Raw genomic sequence first — 26,258 nt, 5'->3', positions numbered from 1 at the left:
ACCTATTATGCCCACATTTTAGCTGACAGTCAGAAAGTGCGCTAGTGGTCTTTAAGGTGCCATTTAACTTGTTGGAAAAATCAATACATTTTGGTGATGGGAGGATGGCGTGGAAAGCACTGAAAAATGTGGCGGTACATCTTCAGCATACAATGAAAATCTCATAAAATATTTGTGACTAACTGTGTGCTCTTCTGAACTCAGTTTTCCTTTTTTTTCAAGAGCTAAACTTTAAGGTTGGGCCATCAAGTTCATTATTTTCAGTTTAAGCAATCAAGTAGGTTACATCATTTACCAGTGAACTGGAGAGAAAGAAAGGAAGAACAGAAGATGAATCAGGCTTGAAATCAAATATTGAGCAAAATGAGTGAAAAACGACGTTCTAACTCGGCAGGAATATTTACAGAACGGACTAATGAATTAGCACTTTATCAGTGCACAGACATGAGCAGAATATCTGAGAAAAGTTACACAGCTCTCTCTCCCTCACTTTCTTTATCAAATACACACACATGGACACTCTTTCATGCAGTAAATTGCCAATTTGTAAGATCAAAGTTGAGTTGCCCACCACATTTCACTGGTAATGAGAAACAGGCATGTATGTTCACCCTCTATGGCACTCTCTTTCACACACAGGCAGACACACACAAAGGCATCCAACACTTATCCTAGTCAGGCATCTGTGAGCGCATACATGCTTCTTTTCCATGCAAGGCCTTTTAAGTTGAACACTGGTGTATCAAAGGGGCAGACCAGGGAAGATCAAAGAGATGACTCTGAGGCCTGCCATTCTCAATATCTGATAGTCATAACTAAGCTGGCATTGCTACATGAATATCCATTAAGTGTCATAATTTACAGTATGTCCCATTTGTGCCTGCATATGTTTCCAGCATGAAAGCAATGCACTGTATTTACCAACTGAGCACTTATCTCATAGTAAAGTAGTTAAACATAAAGGACAACTGAGGAAATGATATAGGACACGAGAGAGGTTTTCCAATCAGGGTTTTCTGAGTGTGTATGAGCATGTTTTGTGTGTGAGATGAGTGTGACATTGTGGGGATGTACTGTGCAAGCCAATTTCTGTAGTCTGCTCAGTGACACATGGTTTTACCCTGTTGTCTCTCTTACTTGCTCACACACACACACACACACACACACACACACACACACACACACACACACACTGCACTGTACTGCAAATGTTCCATTTAAGAAGGGCCATTAGTTTGCAATGTAAACAATGCATGACAGCAAAATATATGATGAGCTTCTTGTAATAGTGATCTATTGTATATCACAGTCCAGTCCCATTGATGCAATCCATTATGGAACTGTAAGGCACAGCTGAGAGTCAATCATTGGTCCATAGCTGCATTGACAAGTGAATGAGTTTGCTCAGTGAACATTCTGGCTGCTTTACTCTACTCTCTCCAACACTGACCTCTACTTGTTGACATCCCAGGTGGATTAGTTGCTGCTGATTAAATACTCTCAACCCAGAACAGCTGAGCCATTTCTAAATATTGGTCGGCAGCCTCTTTGCATAATTGCAAATTGCAGAGTTTATAAATATGCTGCATGGGATCTACACAAGGCCACGAAATTGGTTACTTTACGTATTATATACTTATGTCTCTGGGTGGATGAACAAAAGTTGTGGGTAAATATAACAGGATGACTCACGTTTGCCTGGTTTCGGAGTTGAACTCGGTGTCGATGTGCTCGACAGAGTGGTTCCCGTGGTCCGGGAGCTCCGGAGCCCGGTGGAGTCTCTGTCCGTGGTGCTGAAAGCGCTCAGCGTTAACCGCGCCTCGTCCTCTATACTTGGGAAACAGGTCATCGCAGCGGTCGTACACCGCATCTATGCGCACATCCTGCCGCGAATGAAACGGAGAGCCGGTGTCCCCGGTGCTCTGGCAAAACTTTGGCGTTGTAAAGTGCGGGGAGTCCCCGGGTTCCCGATAATCTGGAGACGGGTGAAGACACTCCGGAGTGGCGAGGTAAGGCAGGTCTGTGTCCCCCAGCAGCGGAGAGGCGGAGGAGAAGAGCTGCAGGGGCTGCGGTGAGGAAGGAGATCCTCGGGGAAGACGGACAGACAGAGACGGCGAGGGAGACTCAGAGAGATGGGCTCTCTCGCCGTTGTCGGTTTCCTCTCCTTCGTCAGACATTGGGAGAGTTCTTGAGCAGCATATACTTTAAATATGTCTGGCTATGTGGCAGACATTTAACGATGTTTGTCAAAGTTTCAACCGCACAAGTTTCTTCTGAGCCGCGCAGCAGCGACGAGCCGAGCCTCCACCTTTACACAAGAGCACGCGCACTAATTAGAGAGCATCTAGAGTGCGCGCGCAGGGAGCCAACCTATTCCAAAATGGAACTGCCCTGAAGTTAGACTGGGTAAACCCAGTCCGATCTGCCGGGGATTTGATTTTGCCCTGCAGCTATCATCTTAAAAGATTGAGCTTGGTCTGGTGATGGCCACCATGACTACCATAGACTAACATGTAGTGGCAACACCACAAAATAGCATAACTTACACATTGCATTGGCCTACAAAAACGATTAGACGTTATCCTTACATTTGGGCTACTATCGAGAAATAGTTGATATAGTTAAATATTTAAAAATGCCTATACAACACAGGTTTCACTGCATTGTTCAAGCAAGCTAACATACAGTAGCCTACATGCCAGGTAACTCAATTGTTTTTCGCTTTCTGTGGAGTATAACTAATTACATTTACTCAAGTACTGTACTTAAGTAGGTACGTTTACTGTACTTGAGTATTTCAATTTTATATAACTTTATACTTATTCTCATCTACATCTCAGAGGGAAATATTGTACTTTTTACTCCACTATAAGCTATTTGTCTGACAGTTTTAGTTACTTTTCAGATTTCAATTTGTCAAACCTTTCCTGTCCAGTGAAAACCAAATGTAGCCTATTCATTTTGAACTTGAATGTTTCTGATAAACGGAAGTTTGAAGTGTTCCTGAATGTGAAAATGTCCAACTTCTTAAAGTTAAATAAACTATTAAAAAAACCTCTTGGATCAGCTGGAAATGCATCATCACAAAAGTGAAAAAGGCTGTCTTTCTGAGCTCATGAACAGTCGACCTTTTTAGAGATATGTGGTTCTTAGCATTGCTACAAACAATGATGATCTTACAGAATATGATGCATTGCTGTAGATTAAACTACCCAACAGTATATGAAGGAAATTAAATAAGCATTTAAAATCTACAGCAGTAAAATGAAACACACACATTAATGCAGCAGTAATTTTAATCCTGATAGGGAACATTGTACTGCAGAATGAATAGGGTACTTTTCATACATTTGTTTAGGTACATTGTGCTAAAAATACTTGCATACTAATTAAGTAATGTTCTAAATGCAGGACTTGTACTTAATAGCAGAGTGGTGAGAGAGGTAAGGAGAGGACGGAGAGAGAATCCAGAGAGTTGGAGGTTGGTTGGGGAGGGGTTAACATGCCACCTGTTGTATGCCAATTACTGGTACTGACATAATCTTGTTATTGCTGCAGAGAACAAGCAATTAATACTTAAAATAGCCAACATCTAACCTCAGTGGTAGGTTTAGGATACATTAAGTCCTTGCTTGCTCTTTGGTAAGTTTATACTGACCTGAACACACAACCTTTTAAGGTCTCTGTCTTCAGATATGAAGATGAAAATAAAAGTGTTTGAATGTTTGTGTATCCTTGTGGCGTGTGTTTGTGTGTAGTTCTGTAATCAGAAGCAGAGACCATTAGTCATGATAGAGACTTCCTGCACCCCCACACAGACAATAACCAGTCCTAACCCAGCTCTTTGATCTCTCCTTGTATTTATGCACCTAACACACACACACACACACACACACACACACACACACACACACACACACACACACACACACACACACACACACTTTATCAGACTATTTTTGCTATGACAACCAGCCAAGCTAATACAGCATATAAAGTGCCATTGTAAGAAGCACAATATTCAAGAGGGGAGCCTGTGTCTTAATGAGAAACTATAACAATTAAGTAGTACTCTAGTTGTCCAAATTAGAAATGAAATTAGGAATCCATATTGAAAACAGTGAAAATACTCACGTGGCCGTTGAAAAGGGTAAATCAGTATTGGATAATGTGGGGTCTCTCTGTGGGTTGAAATTGTCTAGCCTCACTCCAATCACAGGTGTCACAGCAGGAGTTTTCAATTGTCTATCACAGACAGAAGCCCTGCTGGTAAAATCACTGATTGAAGATGTTCAGAAAAACTACATTCTTGTCTCAATCAACGGAGACAAGTGCAGCAGCACTTTTTCTGTCCTGTGATTCATTGTGAAATTACGGTTTCAAAGCACATACAGCAACCTCTTAATAATGTACGAGTTTGTAGCATACCAAGCATCACATGTCTGATTGAATTACATATTGCAACAGAACAAACGTCAAGTACAACCACAACACCACTTGAATTCCCTCTGACTCTCACTGTACATATTGAAACATGCAGAGGCACAGCTCTGCAGATACCATCTCTGATTCCCTTTAGCTTCTCCCTTAGGACCAGACGAAGGGACAAACCGATAACTCACACATCCGCTACCAATTCAAATAGACCTTGGCTAAGGTTTGGTGTGCCAGCACAGCCTCTTCCTCTTCGCAAGCCCTGCTTTCGACTTTTTCCAGAGGGGACTCAGCGTCCTCCCTCATCTGTGGCATCATCTCATTCCTCATCTCCTCTTACACTGGAGGATCAAGAGTTATAGATTGAAGGTTCACAGTCCTGGCTCCACATTCCACAGGTGTTTGCCTCAGCAAACCGATGGCATCCAGACAGAAAGTCCACCAGAAAGAGCTGACAGTCCAGGAAGCCCTAAGCTGTTTATTGTGTTGGCAGAAGAAGGAAAGCTGCAACCCTGCTGTCCCAGCATGTTCGCCTAGTCGTCTTTACCATCTGCCCTTACAGCAGGCCTGCACCATTGATATTCTGACCACAGAAAGTCCCTATATTCTAATTCTCCAACATTTGACGGCCTAATCTCGTCTAGTCATTTATCTACCAACTGCTCTGAAAAATAAATACATAATAATCTACTAAACAAGTCATGCTATGAAAACAATTTGACAGTTACACACATCAGAAATTATTCCATGTTTTCAAAGCACATGACTGAGAACAGTCATGTTCCCTAAACATAAGTATGATTTATTGAATGCAAACGTTTCCATGTCATGTTGATAAAAAGTTCAATTCAGTTGGCATTACATCTTTTGCAAAACATATTTGCTTATGCAAATGTTGTGAACATAATTCAACATAGAAATGACAGATGGTAGAAAGACAAAAATCAATCATCCAATGGGCCCCAGTGTATTTTGCTATTATTATTTTCATCTCTGCATCTGTCCCCCTCTTTTTCACACCCTGTCCTCTACTTATTCCTTAGCTGTCAAACGTGTCACTCTAAGCTCATTTTGTCTAGTCACAGTTCCTAGCACTATTCCATCAGGTCTGGAGGCACACGTCTTCTGGGACAAAACATAAAATACTTCATAGGATTTACTGTGTTTTCATAACCTGTATGGATTAGAAAAACAGTATATTTCACTTAAACCGGTTTTATTATTGTGGAGCCGCTTTTGGATTCTCTGAAAACCAGAATATGCAAACCCAGTGCTTCCTGTCCAATAGACCTTTATCACGGCAGACATGTTGACATGTCACAGTAGGAAAAGCACAGGTGTATTCAAAACCATTAATGATGGCTGCATTCCACTTAGGAGAGGCCCTGGTATTGTGCATGCTGACTCACTGAAATAGCTTACTGGGACACTTGATGGAATTGAGCCATCGTTAAGGTAATCAATTTCAGCTGTGCTTTTCCTACTATGACAAGTCAAAATGTCTGCTGTGAAAAAGGTCCATTGACCTAAACAGGCCTATCCATGTTAATGTGTGTAAGAGGAGGAAGGCCATGAAAGCCAATCACTCACAACCTCCATCGACCTCATGGTAATTTCATTGGTCACTTGATCATGCATCCCATCAATGGGGGCAGCAGTCCCCTGAGGACAGCAGCAATGCGTCCCTAGAGATTCGTCTTTTAGATTACTCTGTATCTTCACTCTTTTCTCTTTCTCTCTCTCCTACTCTAACCAGTAAGATCCTTCACAGCTCAGACTGAAATAGCGGGCAAATATTGGAGTCAATAAATACTCTATGCATATTTTATTGGTACAGAGCAACGGGGGAGGCACTGAATTGTTTAAACACTTTTATTATGTCTCCTTGTCAGGGTTTGATGAATGACTTGTGACAGAGCATTTAATGAGGTATTCTGCAAACTAGCCTTTAAGAAAGATATCAGACACTTTGTGTTTAGTTGTGTGCAGGTTTCTGAACCCCAGACCCATACCAATGCTATTACATACACATACCCACACCATGCAATATCATGCAAATAAATGCTCTGGGAAAAAGTCTCTCTTCGTCTGTTTCTGGTTTTACATTAATATATTATTATTCTAGTGGAGCAAAAACATTTTGAATAGCATACATTGCTCAAATTCCCCATACAGTGTACAGTCAATGCCATTAATTTACATATAAACACACTCAGATTCACGGGGGCCTTAGTGAGTGTGCAGCATACAAACTCCCTGCAGTATCAACATGCAGTCCAAACGCATCTAGCTGACATATATAAATGTATTTATAACCTAATGAGCATTACTAATATTATACATTTATGTATTTAAAAAAAAAAGAAAACCTCTCTCCTTGCTTTGGTGCATTTAATACATCCCCACCTTGACACATGAATCTAAGTCATTATAGAAAAAGCGCCAAAAACTACATTTGAAAAACCCAACAGCAATGTCTCTTTCCCGAAATCATGACCCAGTTACTCAAGATAATTCACAGACCTTGAGCAGTTCCATGTAGGAACAATTTTTTTTCTACTGAACTACACCCGCCAACTGTATTGCTAGAGTGCCATCTAGTTCTTTTATATTGGAGAGAAGGCAGACATCTCTATGGCCGATATCTCAACACCAAAAACATCTGGATTGATAAATAGCAAGAGGGCCAAAAAACTAAATAATTACTGACATTATTCCTCTGATTAAACTTATATAACAATGTGCTCAGATGTGCTCCGTAAGATGTTCACTATGTTGACATTCAGTTGAGAAATGGTGACTCTAAAACAACCAGTTTTGCCTAACTAAATGCACATTGGCGAATCACTTGCTGACAGTTAGAGAGTGCAGCTGATTTGTGCGCTCTGGGGGTGAGCGTAGTAGTCCATGTGAAGTGGGAAATGCGGTTTCATTCCTCGTTGCACAGCAGATCATTGGAGTAATACCTGCCATCAATTATCCTCACCAGTGGCTTATGCGGAGAGGATCAACACTGGCACTAAGGCTGCTCCCTCAGCTAAACAGCTCTGGATGTATATGGGCGAGAATCACCTTAAAGTCACAGAGACATTGAGCGAGAGGCCCCCTACTAAGTACAGTACACAAACCACCTGTGTACTACTTGAATGAAAATCCAATTTACAAATCATTATTGATCGCACAGACACAGGCTGAAATGCTGTGTGCACAACTTTAATATTTCACTAGAAAACTCAACAAAAGTAAAACTCATTTGGAGAAATTAAAAACAATAAATATTTATATATTGTATTCTACCTAAAATTCAAATAGGACAAAACTCGTATAAAATCATATAAGGGCTTTCAATGGTTTATTTGGTAAAGAAATCCTGTGTCAACAACACAAGCTCCTTCTTTCCATATTGTTATGTTATTATAATTTAGCACGTTTGATTTGATTTGATAGCTGAGTGCCTCTTAAATATATGTAGCCAGGTGAACAAGGGTTTCCTCCTTAAGAAGTGTTAGGTACTTTGCTTGTGGGGTTAGTACTGTAGTAGCGTTCTTTTTCCTTCAAGGGGGCATTGTTATTAGAGATGTTCTGGTATCGGCTTCGATACTGCCTAAAACGCTGGTATCGGTATCGGGAAGCACTGGAGTTTATGCACCGATCTGATACCACGTAATAAAGCCCTAAAGAAAAAATACGCTAAAGTAGTTTATTTATGTTCTTTTTCCGTTATAACTGAATGTCAAACTGCATAATAAAAGAACGTTCTGTGGCATTCATGTTTCACAAAGAGTTTAACCTGAGCCAGACCGACAACAAAGATAGAAATAATATCACATCCATGCAGGGATAGTAGTATACAGTTCTTAAAACATAATAAAATATATGACACACTGGTATCGGATCAGTACTCGGTATCGGCCGATACGCAAGTTCAGGTATCGGAATCGGTATCGGGAAGCAAAAAATGGTATCGGACCATCTCTAATTGTTATGCTATGAGTAGCGGGCAAGGCAAATTTCGCGTTAGCGCCTAGTTTTGCCAAGACACCAAAAACAAGGAAGTGGCAGTACCAGTAGGTGACTGACAGCCGTGGTGTGGATTTCTGTTTATGTGTAAGGTAAATATCCATATAAAGTTCGGTAAAATATGAAAATGGTTATAAGTGTTAGCAGATGAGATAATGGTTAATTTAGAAGACTTAAGGTTGATGAATGATGATTTTGTATTCCTGACGATTTCTGTAGATCTGTAAATGAGTTTTGTGTACGTATCTCCGCCACGCTGAGGGCAACACTGAACAGCGGGGTTAGCGTGAGCAATGCTAAAGTACATGTATAAGCAGAATTATCTCATAACAATGTATGCTGGCTGTTAAAATAAGCTATATCCATTCGTATGTTTTCTGCTTAATCTAGAGGGGAGATATATGTGTGTTGAAATCCAGGTGTGTGTGTGTCTTGGAGCACAGGCTGCACACTGGAGTAAAAGTGAGTTAATTATATTCTTCTGAAAATTGTTTCTGAATTGTAAGAATGTATTTTTATATTTCTTATGGAATCAAAGTATTTTATTTGGAAGTGACTATGAGTTGTGTGGCTTTACAAATGTGCTTAACAATTTTTTTTTTATTTTTCATTTCATTCTTGAGCAGGCCACATATATAATATGTAATATTTCTGCATTAAAATGTCTAAAAACCATTATTCCCATGTTATATAAATGTTTTAGTTGTGTACTTACATTATCCCAAATGTTTCCAACAACGTTCAAACCCAGAGAAATCTATAATTTTAATCAATGAGACGGGACATGTTGTTTGGTCACCTGTCAATGGCATCATATAACCTTTTACACCAGATGATAAGTTCAAGAGTAATTGTAAATAATACAATGCCTGACAAGATGGATTTTCTCGTGATATCGTGAGAATCCAACTTCTGTGCAAAGGTAAACAAATGGCTCCTATACAGAGAACAAATGGAAAACATTGACAGCGAACATTTACAGATATGTTTTAGAACAACTCCACCTTCTTCCCAATGGACAAGACCCAAGGTATGGGTCTTGACACAAACAAACACAGCCATCCCCTTGTTGAGCACACATGTCCCTTCTGTTTGTGTCCCTTCATCTTTGCACCATGTAAAAACTAGTCACTACTTCAGTCTAATCAACAAGAATCAACCCCCAGTTGCTGTTCTTAGTAAAAGAACAAACTACCAACTTTTTACAGGCACCTTTCAATCCCACAGTAATTGATCCTCAACGGTTAGATTTGGGTGGATTATCACTAGCAGACCACACTAAGGTTCTGTGTTTCCCAAAAATATAAAATGACTCCTCAATACATCCGCCTTTAGCGTGGTTTTGAACCCACACAAGCCATACAACTGGCACCTATGTTAAGAGGCTTTGGAAAGATCATGAGAATTTCCCGGAACTTACATAAAATCCATGAAGATTTCACTGATCACTACTGTTTAAAAACAACTGATGGCAATAAAGCTTGCTAAGCGTGGTGATTTTCAGGTGAAAATATCTATTTAAACTGGGCTTTAAAACTTATAGTATTTAAGTAGATAGACGGGCAACACAGGGAGGACTGACGATATATGACAAAAGTATAGTTGCTGCATTCAGTGAAATGAAATGAATCAAAGATTATACTCAACTTGCCCTTAAGTTTAAAAAACGGGCCTCTGGTACATGAAAACAAGAGGAAACAATCAATCTCCAGTCTCTAACTGCCCTGTGCTTGCTGACATTTACTTACTTATTATGGGCTTCAGCAGACTGCACATATTGTCAGGAAACTGCACAGAGCGTCACTTGTAATAGTTTCCAGCTCCCTCGCTTTGAGTGGAATAATATCTTCAGCAAGATTGGATCTACTGAAAAGCTATCATTCAACAAAATTAGATAAGTTCCTTCTAAAATGAAAAAGGTCGATCTTATGACTGTCTCTTGATTTCATTAGTCAGTAGAAATATTTTTTGTGCCACAACGTTTTGCCTTTTTTTGCAACAAGCTTTTTTTCCATCCACAACCCTAATGCTATATTAGCTAGTATTAAATAGCATTTATCTTAGTATGCTTTATCTGTGCTGACTTTAAATTTAAAGCTGCTTAATTAAAGCAAGTCCAACGTATCACCATAATTCTCAGTCATGCATGTAAATAATTTGCTCAAGGCATCCACTGAAAAGTCATACACGGATACACAATCAAATCAACCTGAATCATTTCAATCTTAACAGAGGTTTATAACTAAAATGCATATAGATTCAAATTCCACCACATTTTAAGCAATTACTGCATACAGCCAAACAAATGTAAACACATCAAGACTGTGACAAGAGTCTGCCGGGCCAATATTCTCAGGAGAAGACCGCATAATTAATGGCATGAGCGTCAATAACAGTTCCACATACAGATGCCTAGTGGTAGTGAGAAACTAACTTGCAGTGACTGCTGAAATTCAAATGAGATGTTTTACTCAGGCACTTAAATGCTGGAGCTGCTACCCCCGCGACCCGATACCGGATAAGCGGACGAAGATGGATGGATGGACTTAAATGAGATGAAATACTGTCTGTCATTGTCAGCTAATGATCATGCCATGTAGCCCGAGGCATTTAAATGAAAGAGAGTGAAGGGCTATGCTTGATAATGAACTGATACATGCAAACACTGAGACCATGGGGCATATTGTACTGTATTACAAACACGTTTATGTGTGCACCATGTCTAGCCTTAACTCTCCATGCCTTGCTGACATGATCAAGAATCAACTCTTAAACAGGACATATCATGAACAAACAGGTCACCATTGTGAATCCTCACACTGCCAGGGGAATCTGGGAAGAAGAAGGAAACTCATCCACCTCCCCCACAACTGCCACTTGAGCACTTATCACCCCTAACACCGCTTACAACAGAAACAACACAACGCTGATATTCATTGGCTGGTAGCTGCAGTCATGCTTCTTCAGCTTGCTGCCATCAGTAGATTCTGTGCCACATCAGCATCTGCTATAAACTGACAAGGAAAAACCAATAGCATTCAAACCTACAGTATGTACAGAAGCAGGCCTCAAATGTTATTCACAGCTGCAGCTTAACTCCTCTAATCTTTCTGCAAACAGCAGTGTGATAGCTTCAGCTCCCTCAATCATCCAACTCTTCTCCTGGTATTTTGTTCAAACATTTCTGGACTTGTCTGGCTTACGCTATCATGTCATAAAGTTATCTGAATCCTGCATTTAATAGATTTATATGTTTACTAGGCGAATACAATGGGGGATTTAATGCTCCCAGCAGTATCCTTTGGTATGCTTCTTAGATTTTTGACTTTTTTGCCTAGTATAACTAAACATCTGTACATGTACATGTGTACAAATATAACTGTATGTCCAATTATTGTTTGATGCTAGAAATGTATGATTTTACTTAAATCTTTAGCAATTTACTGTAGCTCAGTCAGAGACATTTATGTTTTTGGAAACGACTATTTGATGGATGGATGGATATTATACAGACAGACACACACACAGACAGACAGACAGACAGATAAGCAGTACACACCTAAACCACACCGAACAAAAGAAACAACTAATACAAAATACAAGCGGCCTACAAGTTAACATAAGATTTAAAGTAATACGTAAAAAAATATAAAAGTATGCCTTAAATATTTTTTATACAGTTAGATTTGGCAGAAAAGGCTGCTGCTCTTTGAGGGAGCTCTCAAGAAGTCTGAATAAATACTGATGTATGTATGAGTCACTGATGGCGAAGCATGAATTAGGCAGCTGATGACAATCAGCTGAGGCAAGCAGGACTTCATTGTTCTGCCTCAATGCAATGCTCCATATATATACACAAATGACAGTACTGTAGCTACAGTATGTTAACTACTAAAGTACTGTAGCTTCAGTGCCAATGGTTTAAAATTATATTAAAGAATTACATACTCCTCCATGTGTTATTAACTTTATGAACCTTTTAAATCCCCTTTGGACAAACATATCCGTACAGTAAGTCATACGCTCTTACATTCCCAAGTGGTAACAATTTGGAGATGTAGGAGTTTCACTTAACAGCAACATTATCCCTTATTATTATTATTTTGACAACTTTGAGACTTTTATGTTTCTTATCATGTATATCAAGTAGCTACCTTAAACAAATAAATACTGTGCACAGTTAGGCGTTTTTGCACAGCAGGCAGCTGTTGAAAAATTCTGGATAGAAGGATTTAGTAATAGCAGCCAGATGTAAAAAAGTAAGTATGTAAAGTACATAAAGTCAAGATACAGTTTAGGTTTTATGGCTGAAGGTGGCTAGGATGAACTACTGCAATGGATTTGAATGTCATCTACAATGTGAGTGACAGGAGAAGACGAGGAGAAACGGGCGGAATTCAGTCTATACCTGAAGAGGTGTACTCCAGCTTGTACTGTGTGCACATGTCTTATTTTATGAGACACAGTGTGTCTCCCAGTGTGAGAGTTAATGATGAAGACTCCTCTGTCTGAGGGAGGGAGAGCACAGTATGGGCACACTGTGTGCAATGTGTAATACCGAACTAAACATCTCCCACAAAAATGGCGAACATCGTTTATCCTGTCAACTTCCTGCTCATTAAACAGGACAAAGTGTGTTTCTGTGTGTGTGTGTTTCTGTACTGTAGGTGTACCAATGGAGCAAAAGACAAAAGCTGACACCAACTAACAAATTGCCGCTGTCAGATGAAAACCCTGGTTTTGAGATTACAAGACTTTTCTCAACCAGTAAAGGAGCGTGACTTGCAGATACCGACCTTATTGAGCGGGTCAGGTATAGACTGATACACATTACATAAAGACATTTTAGTGCCAGGTATCAGGAGAGAAACATGTCAGTTCAGAAAAAAGAGTGGTGAACATGAAGATACATGTGGGGTTTTTGTGACACAATGCTGAAAAGAGTGAAATGAACAACGGTTTAATTTTATGGTTATTCTCAGCTACACTTTAGACTTTCAGAGAGTAAGAAAGAAAGGCAAACACGACATGACAGCATGTGCATGGTCTCAGTTGTTAATCCATAGACTGGGCAGGCCTTTTCGTCCACTCACATGTACACACAAAGTAAAGACAAATACACACACACACACACAGACTTTGCATTTAGCTGCCATGCCTTTCAACTCATCTGCCTCTGCCCCTTTTCTCAATCACTTTACCTCCTTCTCCAGCTTACATTGTGCTTTCCCCTAACCGTCCTCTGTCTCTTACATTTACAAGGCATGTACAAGGTCTTTTCTCATCATCTTCCTCATTTTCCTCAATGAAAGAAGAGAGTTTGGAGGGTGAAAAAGACAGTGGTGGGGAGAGGGAGGAAAAGAAAGAGGGAGAAAATAACTTAAGAATGTGAGACTTGCGTCTTGCAGCAGACATACTGTGATCTACAGGAGTCTTTTGGCTGAGTCAGAGTCGGTCGGTGAAAGCAGGGATACGGAAAGTAAAGGAAAACATAAATGAGTAAAATAATGTAAAGGTGCACAAACAGGTAGTGCAAAACTAAGCTGTAAAACTCCCCTTTTGAAAACACAAGGGTATAAGAACGAAAAACATATTGATTACATTGATAACCGTTAATCTCTTTAAACATAGTAACTAAACATTTTACTCAAAGGTAATGGAAGGAGGGAGGGGTTTTCCCAAATGAAATCACGTCCAATTTACTTTTCGCAGTTCATCTTCCCTCCACTCAATCTTATTTTTCTCTATAGCAACAGGGGAGGAGCAAACTGCGCCAACTTACTTATGGTAGAAAATGCTTCTGTAATGAATCACAAAATCTCTCTCTCTCTCTCTGTCTCTCTCTGCCACCACCTCCACCCCCTCGTTGACACAATCACATATCCCCAAATTTCCTGACAATGACATCACACATTGTTAGTGATTTCAGTTTAAGACATTTACGGTGAACCCACTACAAGAAGAAGAGCTGAGTGGGAATATCATCAGAGAGCAGGACTGAGGTTTGAGGATTAAAATCCAGATACCTCTCCAGCATATTGAAAGATTCACCATTGAAGTTTAAATTAGAAGCTGAAAATAATGATGGAGGAGGAGGGGGGATGGGAAGGGGGTTCCTGAAAGTTTACACTGTCCCCACAATCAAGCGTAACAGGAGATATGAGGAGCTGCCAGAGAATTGCCGGGCTTATCTATCATGGCACGGAGCCTTCACTTGTGTGTCTCACAGTGTCTCTCTGTCCGTCTTCTACTTTATGCATCCTACTGTCGCTTATCTTTCAGTGACCACATTTGCAAATTAAACGAAGGAAGGAAGGAAGGAAGGAAGGAAAGTGGGTGGGTGTATTTGGTGTGCATAGCTGAGTATTTGTCTGAGAGGTTGGTTAGTGTGGCTAAAACTAATTACTTTCTCCGTGTTACTCAACATCACCAGGGAGTCAGTACATTTTCAGGAGACATGGCTGCCATTCAACCTGGAGCTATCATGCAGGCCTACTATGCACACTAAACAACACAGCATCTAAACATTAGTAACGCCACTGGGAGGGCTAACATCAAGCTTGCAATCACTTACTCATACACAAGTAAAAGGAATTGCACCAAAACAAAACCCCATTCTACGAGCTGACATGAATGTTACATAATTCCTCTCGAGACAAACGTCACATTTTGACCTCAAACTGACCTTCAAATGATATTTTTTCACCTCTCTTCATCAGACAGTTAGCACAAGCAACACTCTGGCAGAGAGTGACAGCAGGTCAAATGAGAGCTACATGGCTGTGGGTTATAAAATATACAACTATATCAATACACTACACACACATAGGCACACACACACACACGTACACACACACAATGTAATTATTTCCAAAAGGTTGTATTGATGGACAGAGAAGGCAGTAGCCAAGTAATAATGCTTTAAGAGGTTGGTGCTGTCAGGCGTCAAACTTTTGACATTTTAGGAGAGAAAAGCTTTGTTCTCAGATAAACGGAGCGTAACCAAAAATGCACACATTCAGGCATGCAGGCCAGGCAGTCTTTTCTCTGACAGAAGAGAGATTATTTAATCCTCTGTACTGCACTGCAGCATGCATCGATGACAGACTGTTCCTAGCCTCCAAAAACATTACATACAAATGCAAATTATATATACATAGGCCTACTGTAAAACCTACTAATCAATATGTCAAAGATGTCTTTCTTTGTAAAAGATATACTCGGTTATTAAAAAGGACATTTTGAACAATTCACGAACATTAGTCACGTTTATAAAGCCAAAACGTTATTGCATTCAATTATGCTCCCATAGATAATTTAATTTACATATTGAAGCACTGGTATCATGCAGAATGCAACAGCTCCTTTTGAAGTCAAAGGTATGTTTGCATATCAATTACTGTACAAAGCCTCAAACTAAATGAGCAGGTTCCCCAATATCTGTTAACCTCCAAAGAACAAAAATCAATCATATACCCCCCTGAAGAGACATTACATTTGTCTGTAAGTTCAGAGGATCACTCACTTGTTCCTTGTTACAGTTACAGGCTTTGCTCTTGATTGTAGGCAATTAAAAAGAAAACAAATGACTCCCAGGATAATTAAATGAATGGAGTTGTTTCTTCCACCCCTTCTCTATCTCTCTCTCTCTCTCATAGCCTTAATAAATTATTTAAACTGTGTTAAACAAGTCACAAAGTTTAATTAACTTGGGCTGCCCCTGCCGAGCTGGAAATTAAACTATTTTACCACTTCCTCTTTTGTCTTCTCTTAGTCAAGTTCACACATTATATTGCTCAGTGTTACAGCCTTATCCAACATTGGGCCGGGACAGAGAGTCAATACAATAGCTAATCCTCTATATAAATATATAAAATCCTCTATGTAAACGAGTGCACCAGGTGATCCAGAATCACAGAGTACATAAAAGATAATGAATTGTCTCTTATGTCTATTTGCTTGAACACTGGGAACTACCCGACCTGACTTAGCTTCGCCTGTAAACACAGCAGGAGGACAGTAACATGTGTCATCTGTCTTTGTGCAGGGATTGTAGCCTCTAAAAGTGTTTCCTCAGTGGGCTGATTTACACTATTGTTGTTACGAGTACATTATGTGTTACTGCACTTACACTACAAAAGCCAGCATAAGGTTTTCTCAGGATTCTGTATAATTTAAAAAAAGACAAACATGCTCCCTTTGAAAAAAAATACTTGTTACTGTAAGAAGCTAAAAACAAATGTGTTGAGTTTAAACTTTCACCACTGACATGAGGAAAAATTAATTTGACAAAAAACTACCACTCCCTAGCCTTCCCCTTCATCAGCATATAGTGTTAGTGTGTTCATGTGATAACAGGTATATATGACCATAACATGACAGAAGTTCCATACTGAGCAAACTCCATCTGCTGATAAAGACTATGAGACATGTTTAAAAGTTACCATAAGTTTTGTCAAGCTACTAAACTCGTTTAGACAGGCCATTAATCACTCACCGCTCCATCATGTAGGCATGTGATGTCGACATCCACCATATATCCAGATGCATCCCTGTGGCCATTTATACAAAATACAAAATACATAAAGCTGAAACCAAAATGACAAATATGAAAGCTGTCAGTCTTATGTAAGACTATTTAGAGAATTATATTCAAGCACTGCCAAAAACATATAAAGTGTATGCTTAATACTTGTTTATGGCATTGTAGTGCTAATATGTGGAGATAGCACAGTCACTTATTCAGTCTTACTACCCCACCCCTCCATTCACAATGAGAGTCATTAGCACTTCTTTTTGGAACGCAGAGAAGATTTTAAACTACTTTAAAAGGAGAAAGTGGAGAGGTGCTCTTCTTTGCAAACAGAGAAACATGTTTAACCCTCGGGTCAAATTTGACACGTTTTCAACGGTTTTTTTATATCCAAAATATTCCGCCAAATTCCTAAAAAGCAACATCGATGTACGTTTGGACGTATGGAAACACAACGTTCTTCCCAAGAAAACGTTCATTGAGTTTTCGGTGTTTAATACAATTTAATGGCATTTGAAAAAACAATTCAAAAACGTACTGACTGATACCAGTCTGTGATCCACTCAACATCCTCTGAACTCATAATTACTGCTTTTTTTAACTCAAAAATTAGGTATCATGTAAACTAAATTAGGTGTATTGACTATGTATAAAAAAGGCTTTGAAAAATGAGACAAAAACATGTAAAAAAGCACCTAAAGCATAGAAAAAAGCTCCGAAAACATTTTAAATTTTGACCCAGAAGGACGAGAAGTTCATGTCGAGGGGAAGACAACACAAGGGTTAAGGTAATTATACTGTACTGAGTGATTAAAACGGTTTTTCTCACAGCTAATTACATTTGTCAAGCTTGGTTTCCAGGCCTGATAAATATAATAGCAAATGCAGGGGTATGAGGAAAGCCTAATTTCTTGCTTGCCTCTACTTCCCCCTTTATCTGGTTCTGGCCTTCAGACAGAGAGAGAGAGGAATACAGAAATGGAAGGACTTCATGATAATGGAAGGAAGGAAGTGAGAGGAGAACGAGGGAGCAATGACAAAGGAGGGAGAGGATAAGACAGGCGCATGCAGTGTCTGGTCTCCTGTCCAATCTTAATTATTTTTCATTAGCGCTCATGACAGACTTATGATTCGTAGACACTCACACCCTGTCCTTCCCGCTTTTCCACTCAAATTCACTCATCACACACACACACACACACACACATACACACACACACACACACACACATTCCATCTCTCCTCTTTCAAGCTCCAGCCAAATTTAAATAAGTAGAGACGTGTCAGTTTATAGTTAGTTTTCGCACACAAGAGCACATTAGGTGAGAATGGACAAGATACAAGTGGCTGCAGTGTATAGTATATATAGAACCATCACTTTGAGTGGAAGTAGTTGGGAAACCATCCAAACAAGTGAGACAGGAAACACATGAAAAGCGAAGAATCCAAGAACGCAATCACAGCCTTTCATGGTGATAAATGGCACTCTATACTGTAAGTGCAATAACAGACAACCCTTGCACCTTCTCATTAAAAACTATCCCATGTTTCTATTTCTGACACTTTTGGAATTTCAGTGCCACTCTTGGTCCACTGCTGCAACAAATTGCATATTTATTGGCAAATACTCTGCACCCATAAAAAACAAAGGGATGAAAAGTGCTTTATCTGTTGCTCTTTTTAGCCAAGAGACAGAACACATGAGGCAATTTTCTTTTCCCTTGGTGTGCCACTTTTTTGCTGCCTTTGTTTTTGGGGAAAAAAAAAACACTACTGGGGAGAGGTCCCTAACAGAACACAGTTTCACCTGTATTTCAACTCACAGAACTTTTACATAACCATTGTGCACCTCCATTTCTATATACATTTCTCCTCAGAAATAAAATGGATTTTAGGTAAATGGCTGAGTGGAGCTTGGTTTATCTGCATTCAGTAGATTAAATCCATCAGCTAATTTCAGGGAACAAGTTTGGAAGGAAAAAGCAACAACAAATCATCTCAATGTTAATACCTGTAGAGGACGAGCACACAGGTAAGCATGCATCAGGAAGTATCTGATCCGACCAGGGAGCTCAAGGCACATATGGATATTGAAAAAGCACCGAGGCTATTGGAGTAACACTTAGGTCATACATACATTTGAGAACTGACTGATTATTTGTTTGAGTTTCATAAAGTTTCATAAACTTTGAGTTTCATAAAGGGATTTTGCTTCATCTCCCTATCATTCTTTTTTTACCAATTAGTCCAGCAAAGACAAACGGTATTAAGAAAGCGTGTATCATTATTTATTCTTATATCTTAATATCTTAGCTGACACTGTCTGATTAAGCTTAATTATACTTGCAAGAGCATGACATTGTATAATCTCTATAAAGTAAATTGAATATATTCTATTTCTGCTTTATTTCAGTGTAGGCTTATATTTAAAAAGATGATATTTTCAAATCAAACATTAGCCTAAATCATCACTCTTATTACGCATACATCAACGCACAATATAACATTTAAAAAATGCATGATTGAATGCAGGAATAGACTAATGTGTGCAGAATTTGGTAGGATGTATCAGTGCATCAATTATTGAATTGCTCTGCCCTCTCCAATCCACATACACATTTACCATATTGGTTCATGGATGTCAACAAACAATTTTAATTATCTGCATGCTGCATTTTTTATAATCGGTGAGCAGTATACAGGGACATAGTACAGTACAGTACTAAACTAGACCCCTGAACAGACCTTGACATCAGTTGAACTTGAACCCTGAGCATTTCATTTACAACAAAGATAATACGCTGACGCAAACCCCAAAAGCAAACACAGCAAAACTGCTACAGCTCCAATGGGTAGAACATGCTATATCCCATTTCTGATTAGTAGAAGAGTGTTTGCTGCAGGCAGCTCCAGTTGTGCTGCTGAACCGAAGCCAAATACAGCTGGCAACCACAATTATCTTTATCATTTAAGCATGAAGAGTGATCAAATATGAATGGGAAATTGGCAAGGGTTGTACCAACAAAGAAGCAGTGTTTATAGATGGCAGCCTGATGAGGTAGAGAAAGAGAGAGGGATTAGGAATGGGGAGGAAGGGGAATCATCATGTGCAGTATAACTGGTGGCCATAGTTACTGTCCGTTTCTGTATTCATGCATGCATGTGTTTCTATCTGTGTGGAATTGACCTTCATTTGAAACAGATACGTGTGCTTGCCAGACCACTAAAACACTTCTGCATTAAATAAAATCTGTTGCCCAAATCTCCATAGCTACCCTGTGAGCCTAGCACACATTTCATTGAAGACACCCTGCCTCCAGGATAACCAAACCATGGTTAAATCTACACTCACAAATTGTAAATGTCCTTTTCATATCTGGTTGTTGTTTTTGTCGTTCAACAGCAATTTACTAGTGAAATAAGTTATTGTTATACATTATTATTAAATCATTTAATTTTGACCATATGGCCTTAGCAATGAACAAGCCGTTCTTTAATGTCACCAACTGTTGTTTAGTACCCTTTTTATTTCTTTTCTTTTTTTACTTTCTTAAAAAGTATCGGTTCAAGCACCATTAATTATGTATGCGATTAATTTCGATTAATTAATCACAGAGTATGTAATTAATTAGATTCCATTTTTTTAATCGATTGACAGCCCTAATATATATATATATATATATATATATATATATATATATATATATACACACACACACAAGTGTGGTATTGATCTCATACAACTCTCGGCAATAAAGCAAATAAACATATAAAAAAATGTAAAAATATGAGTGTGCGTATTTATTTAGTATGCATATTTGAGGGAGAGCCTGTGAGCATCCGGCTCTATCCGCTCAGGCTGCAGAAAGGCTGTATTTTGTCCACAGTAATCAGCCTAAAATGGTACTGGTGGTCACAATCCACCTGATTACAACCCCGCTGGTAACATTTGCTGCTGTAATGGCAACAACGTACAGACACATTCAGAGTTCATCTTTAGCCATCTGCTACACATTAAAACCAGCATAAAACACAATGGGAACTGTTTTCCTAAGATGAATAAGCCTCACATATTTCTCACAGTGAACTCAGAGCTTTCATCTGTCTGGTCTATGGCAGCTGGGTTTAATGTGATTTTAGTATAACTTAGACATGAGACACAAGGAACAGATATAGTTTAGCAGAAAAGATGAAAGTGATATATCTTCTGATTTGAATGAGACACAGAGTGAAATAGATCAAAGGGAAGCATTACCAACAACAGACCCAGGTCTCTTCTTAATCACAGCTTCTAATGAAGATGAATGTGTTGCCTGTGTGAATGTGTATGTGTACAGGCACACACTTTATGTTTAATGAGTTGGATTATTTTTGTATATTTGAAAGTGCTCACTCTAAAAATTATATATAAATGTAAAATAATGAATCTTTATACAGACAATTATATGCATGTGTTTGCATGTGTCAGTGCATTTGCATGTTAGTATCATGTTGTGCATATTCACCTGCACACTCCTATGTCCATATGTGTGTATAACTAAATATTTGATAATTTACAGCGTGGATACTGATGCAACTGCTTTGCATAACAAAGCAGTGTTTATCGAGAACTACAAGCTATACTTCCCCAGAGTAAGCTACCATAATGACTTATTTTCCCTGAGAAAGAAATATGAAAGCAAAGTATTGGTAAGCTATCAACTGATTATGTGACACAAACAAAATGCCAGCTCAGCTCTGGTTAGGGTGCAATAGCTGCTGCTAGGCTGACTGCTCATTAGTTTACTGCAGACACATAAAGCCTGTCTCACAGTGACTCACAGCGTGCACATTGTAAATATGTGCAAAAATCAGAAATGTAAACTCACGCATAGAGAATAAATAATAATACTGTATGCTTCTGTAACTATGTCTCTTGCTTTTACTTTCTTCGTCGTGGTTTAGCTTTCGTCCGAGAACATCCCTTTCGAATCTCACTTTTGTTCTCTCTCCGTATTTATATTTCCCACAGGTGTGTTGGCAGTTGCTGGCAATGTGTCACTGGAGTACTTTAGAGCTTGTGCATAACAGTGGGTTGTCTTGATTGCCACATTATATTGTGCTGTTTCCAACGTGTTGGCATTTATGGGGGCGAAAACAAAGGGATAAACACGCAAATCATTAACAGCTGAGAAAGTGCAAGAAGGAAGGGATTCATATACAGTACCAAGATAATATAAATATGTTTTTCTAATAGGACCACATGAACCCTTTGTGCATAGAGTAACTATGGGCAAGGCATTATACTGTATACATACATTGATATCATATACATGTATGCATATACAAACAGGAAGAGACCAGTGATATGATGTGCACAGTGAACTAGATTACAGTACTTGGATGTGGAGAAGGGACATTGATTACACAATATCTAATATCCAATACTAAATCCTTCTGGCACACTGATGTGTTTATAGTAGACTTACATGCTCCAGATGGCTAGTCATGAATAAGTAACGAAACAAAAACAAAAACAGCCTGCCTGTGTAACAGAGAGAGAGCAAGATTAGGTTGATAACCTCATCATTCACTTGCAGGAAAATGGAGGGAAAACAGTCAAATGAAAGGAAATGTAACCAGGAACTAATTAAAAAGGACATTAAGAAATTGAGACATTACACAAGCCACAAGATTTACAGTAAAAGGTTATCAGGTACTGTGCTCCTATTTAGAAACATAATACAGTCATTACCATGCATTATAGAAAAGTTACACAGTATGTGCACGTGCACACACATATACACACACACACACACACACACACACAAATTTGTGCTCATAAACCCACTGGGGATCAATATAAAAGCTGATTAAACAGCTATCTGATCCTATGAAGACCTAATGGTAAGTTATGACAGCTATTATCACTGTCAGGTAACACACACACACACACACACACACACACACACACACACACACACACACACACACACACACACACACTCTCTCTCTCTCTCATACCAATATCAGCTTAATAAAACAAACATAAAAGGTACTACAGTGTATTAGTGTCAGGTTGTTATTAAATAGTACAGTGTATTGTACAAATACACTAAAGATTTATGAGGCAAATCATTCTGTGCATTAACATGATCTCCTGGATAGTGACTTCAAGGCAGAGAGCAATTAACACTAGACAGACCTTATTTTTTCAATTATTATGTCCACACTCCTGCTAGTCACGTTAGCAGTTGTTTCGGTACAGCTGGAGAGCGCTGTCAGCAGAATCCAACCCATCTCCTTTTATAGGGTTAAATGATGGGGGATGCATCCGGACACATTAGTAATACAAAGTGGTCAAATGTGTTTAAGTGATTGGACCACAATGGTTGTTAGTGGCTCGTTTAGACTTGTATTTAGCGCTGCCCACTTATGATCCCATTGCCCCAGATGCATTTTAAAACCAAGTGTAAACAGGGTTTCTGAAGCTTAGCAAAAACACTGGAAGCCTGGCGCTGTGCAAAGTAAATCTCCTAAAAAGCACTCTTCTTAAAAGCACTTCTAAAGCTCATCCATTAACATGTATTCTTATTTGTTTAATCTGTACAAAAACCAAAATGTAATTACGGTAAGTTCTAATTTTATAGGGAGTTAACATGCTGAACTGTTTCCTGGTGACTAGCAACCGGGCAAAACCACAACTCTTTTAACATTTTGGTTTGTGTACTGATTTACGGGCACGCCGAACAGCGGGCTGGGTCTTAAGCACTGCTGACCTGCTGCCGCTGGGTCTAACTGTCCCTCCTCCTCATTCCCCGCCGCTCCGGAGAACGTCTCCCGAGCTCCTTCTGCCTGCTCTCCTGCAACTAACCACCGTCATTTTGTCAGTCATTATCGTTAGTCGTTATTCTCAGAATTATGAGCTCTGAGAATGTGATTAAAGACAGAATTCTGACTTTAAACTCAGAACTCTAATAAATTGTTCACATGTGGCCCTAATCCGCTTCCATACTAATTAATCAAACAAATAACAATGTTATCCGAGTTATGAGTTTTTTGATCAAATCTTATTCCATACTAATTAAACAAACAATATGTTAATTGTTATCCCAGTTATGAGTTATTTGATCAACGAATAAGTAGACAAAATTATGAATCTGATCGGACATTCAAAGCCAAATTTCGCACTTAAAAGTGCTACAGAAATATCTTGGTTGGTATTAAAAAGGATTGAAGTCCCAAACCCATGCAGCCCTAATCAAAGCATCAATTGGAAACCACCGCTATGGTCATGATGCTCAACAACATTAATGACTTAACAGAGGAAGCATGTGTATAGCTGTACATATATTATTTGAACGTTCTTGTTCTTTGGTCCTACAACTCATTCTAATCTGAACACCAGCAACATGTCCTCACTTCTCAGGGAGTTTCTTCATCTTCCCGACCTTCACAGGGATAGAAACACAAACACCGCCTTAGGACACTGAATTGTGTCTTGGCGTGCCTTTGTGGGGATAAATGAGATACTGTAAAGGGGGTGTTGTTTTTGTTAGATTGATGAGACCTCCATTGTCACAACGTCAATGTGTCAATCTGTTCACATTCTCAAATACACACCATTTCACACACACATACAAACTTTTTTAGTACCAGAGAAAAACAATTTGAAATACAGAAGTTACATGTGCACTGCTTCAGATACATTTCAATTATGGAATGTTTTGTTTATTTGTCAGATGACAGAACAATCCTCTGCTGGACTAAAATTCAGGAGCAAAATGATACAGTGCTGCAACTTTCATTCCAAACCAATTTGATGTTATGGTATTCCATTTGTTTAAAAGGTAAACTACACCCTCAAACTCTACTAGAACTCTCCCTCCAGTATATTTAAATAATGCAACATAAGAGTGAGGGACCAACAACTGTAGGATAGAGTCAGAGTCTTGTCTATTACGTCACGGTAAGGGTAAGTCAACAGAATTTGGCTGAACAAGACTTTTAAATCCAAGCAGAAACATAATTTTGAGCAGAAAAAGCAGTTTTTACACAGAATATGCATTTAGGTGAAAAAACATATCTGTATGTGATTATGAATGATGGAATTTGGGATGGCTATTGGGATGGCTATGTTCAGTTTCTAGCCGTTATCGAAGATATTTTATCAAGATTAATAAATATGGATATTGATACATTTATTAATGTGAATAAATAATGAACAAGGTACCACCCTGGACTCAAGGACCAATAACTGAACTGTGAATACAGTCTCAACAGGGGGCGTTCACCTAAAAATTCAGATATTTACTGCCTGTCTCACATTTATAAGGTAAACAGTGAAGGAGTGAATCCGAGCACTGAACCAGCTGTTACTACAATATATATACACAAATAATCACATACAACTGCTCTTTAAAAAAGGTATACTAGAGTTTATTTAACTTTAGCAATACCGATTAATAATCAATAATACTTCAATCAACAAACATCCATTATCTCCAACTACAAGCATACAGGCAAACAAGCAAGGCAAGCGTGTAGCACTGTGTGTGTGTGTGTGTGTGTGTGTGTGTGTGTGTGTGTGTGTGTATGGTGGAGGTAATAGAGAGATCGAGCACGAAGGTGGCATGACCATGTAAGCGGCTGCATCACACTAGAGTTCACGATGGCGGGCAAGACCGCGAGAGTTGAGAATCTTTATGGAAACTAAGCATAGGTCGCAGATATGAAGAACAAAATGGCGGACATAGTGCAAGATGGCGTGGAGCTAAAGTAAGTAACGCTAATACGCTATCTGTGCATTTAAAAGTGTGTGTAAATGCCGGTAAGGGCATGGAGAACACGGTCTCACGGCGGTTTGTGTAATTGTCACGTTATTTTAATCTATTGATTCGTGTACAACAACATGTTTATCTCGGGTTTTTTTTGTGGTGGCCAGCACAAAATGGGAACCATCTATTCAGAGGTTGGGTTTAGGAAAAAAAACAATGGGGAAAGGACGCCTCACACGCCGCGAGACGGCCGCTGGGGACGCGCGACAATAACGGGACGGTTGTGATTAGGAAGACAACGGGGAAAGGACGCCTCACACGCCGCGAGACGGCCGCGGGGGACGCGTGACAATAACGGGACGGTTGTGATTAGGAAGACAACAGGGAAACAAAACACCACAAGTGGGACGTGATCCCCGGTCTCCCAGGTGAAAGTCCTGTATTGTTTGACCCATCCTCCACCCTGACCAACCTACCTACGCGGATTTTCGGCTTTTCATACTACTCCCTACCGT

At 39.2% G+C, this 26,258-nt stretch overlaps 1 protein-coding gene across 1 annotated transcript in view; it reads right to left on the bottom strand.

The window, feature by feature from the left end:
- trpc7b (transient receptor potential cation channel, subfamily C, member 7b) overlaps nucleotides 1-2,313 on the bottom strand; it is a 49,386-nt gene extending 47,073 nt beyond the window's left edge. The window contains exon 1 of the mRNA XM_078260612.1: nucleotides 1,693-2,313. Within this exon, the coding sequence (XP_078116738.1) occupies nucleotides 1,693-2,177 (485 nt within the window). The 5' untranslated portion in view covers nucleotides 2,178-2,313. The remainder of the gene's footprint in view (nucleotides 1-1,692) is intronic.
- Nucleotides 2,314-26,258: the final 23,945 nt, after the last annotated feature.

The sequence above is a fragment of the Sander vitreus genome, chromosome 10, assembly GCF_031162955.1.
Source record: "Sander vitreus isolate 19-12246 chromosome 10, sanVit1, whole genome shotgun sequence".
NCBI classification, from domain to species: domain Eukaryota; kingdom Metazoa; phylum Chordata; class Actinopteri; order Perciformes; family Percidae; genus Sander; species Sander vitreus.
The sequence above is the reverse complement of the archived record's forward strand: the minus strand, read 5'-3'. Positions and strand labels throughout refer to the sequence as shown.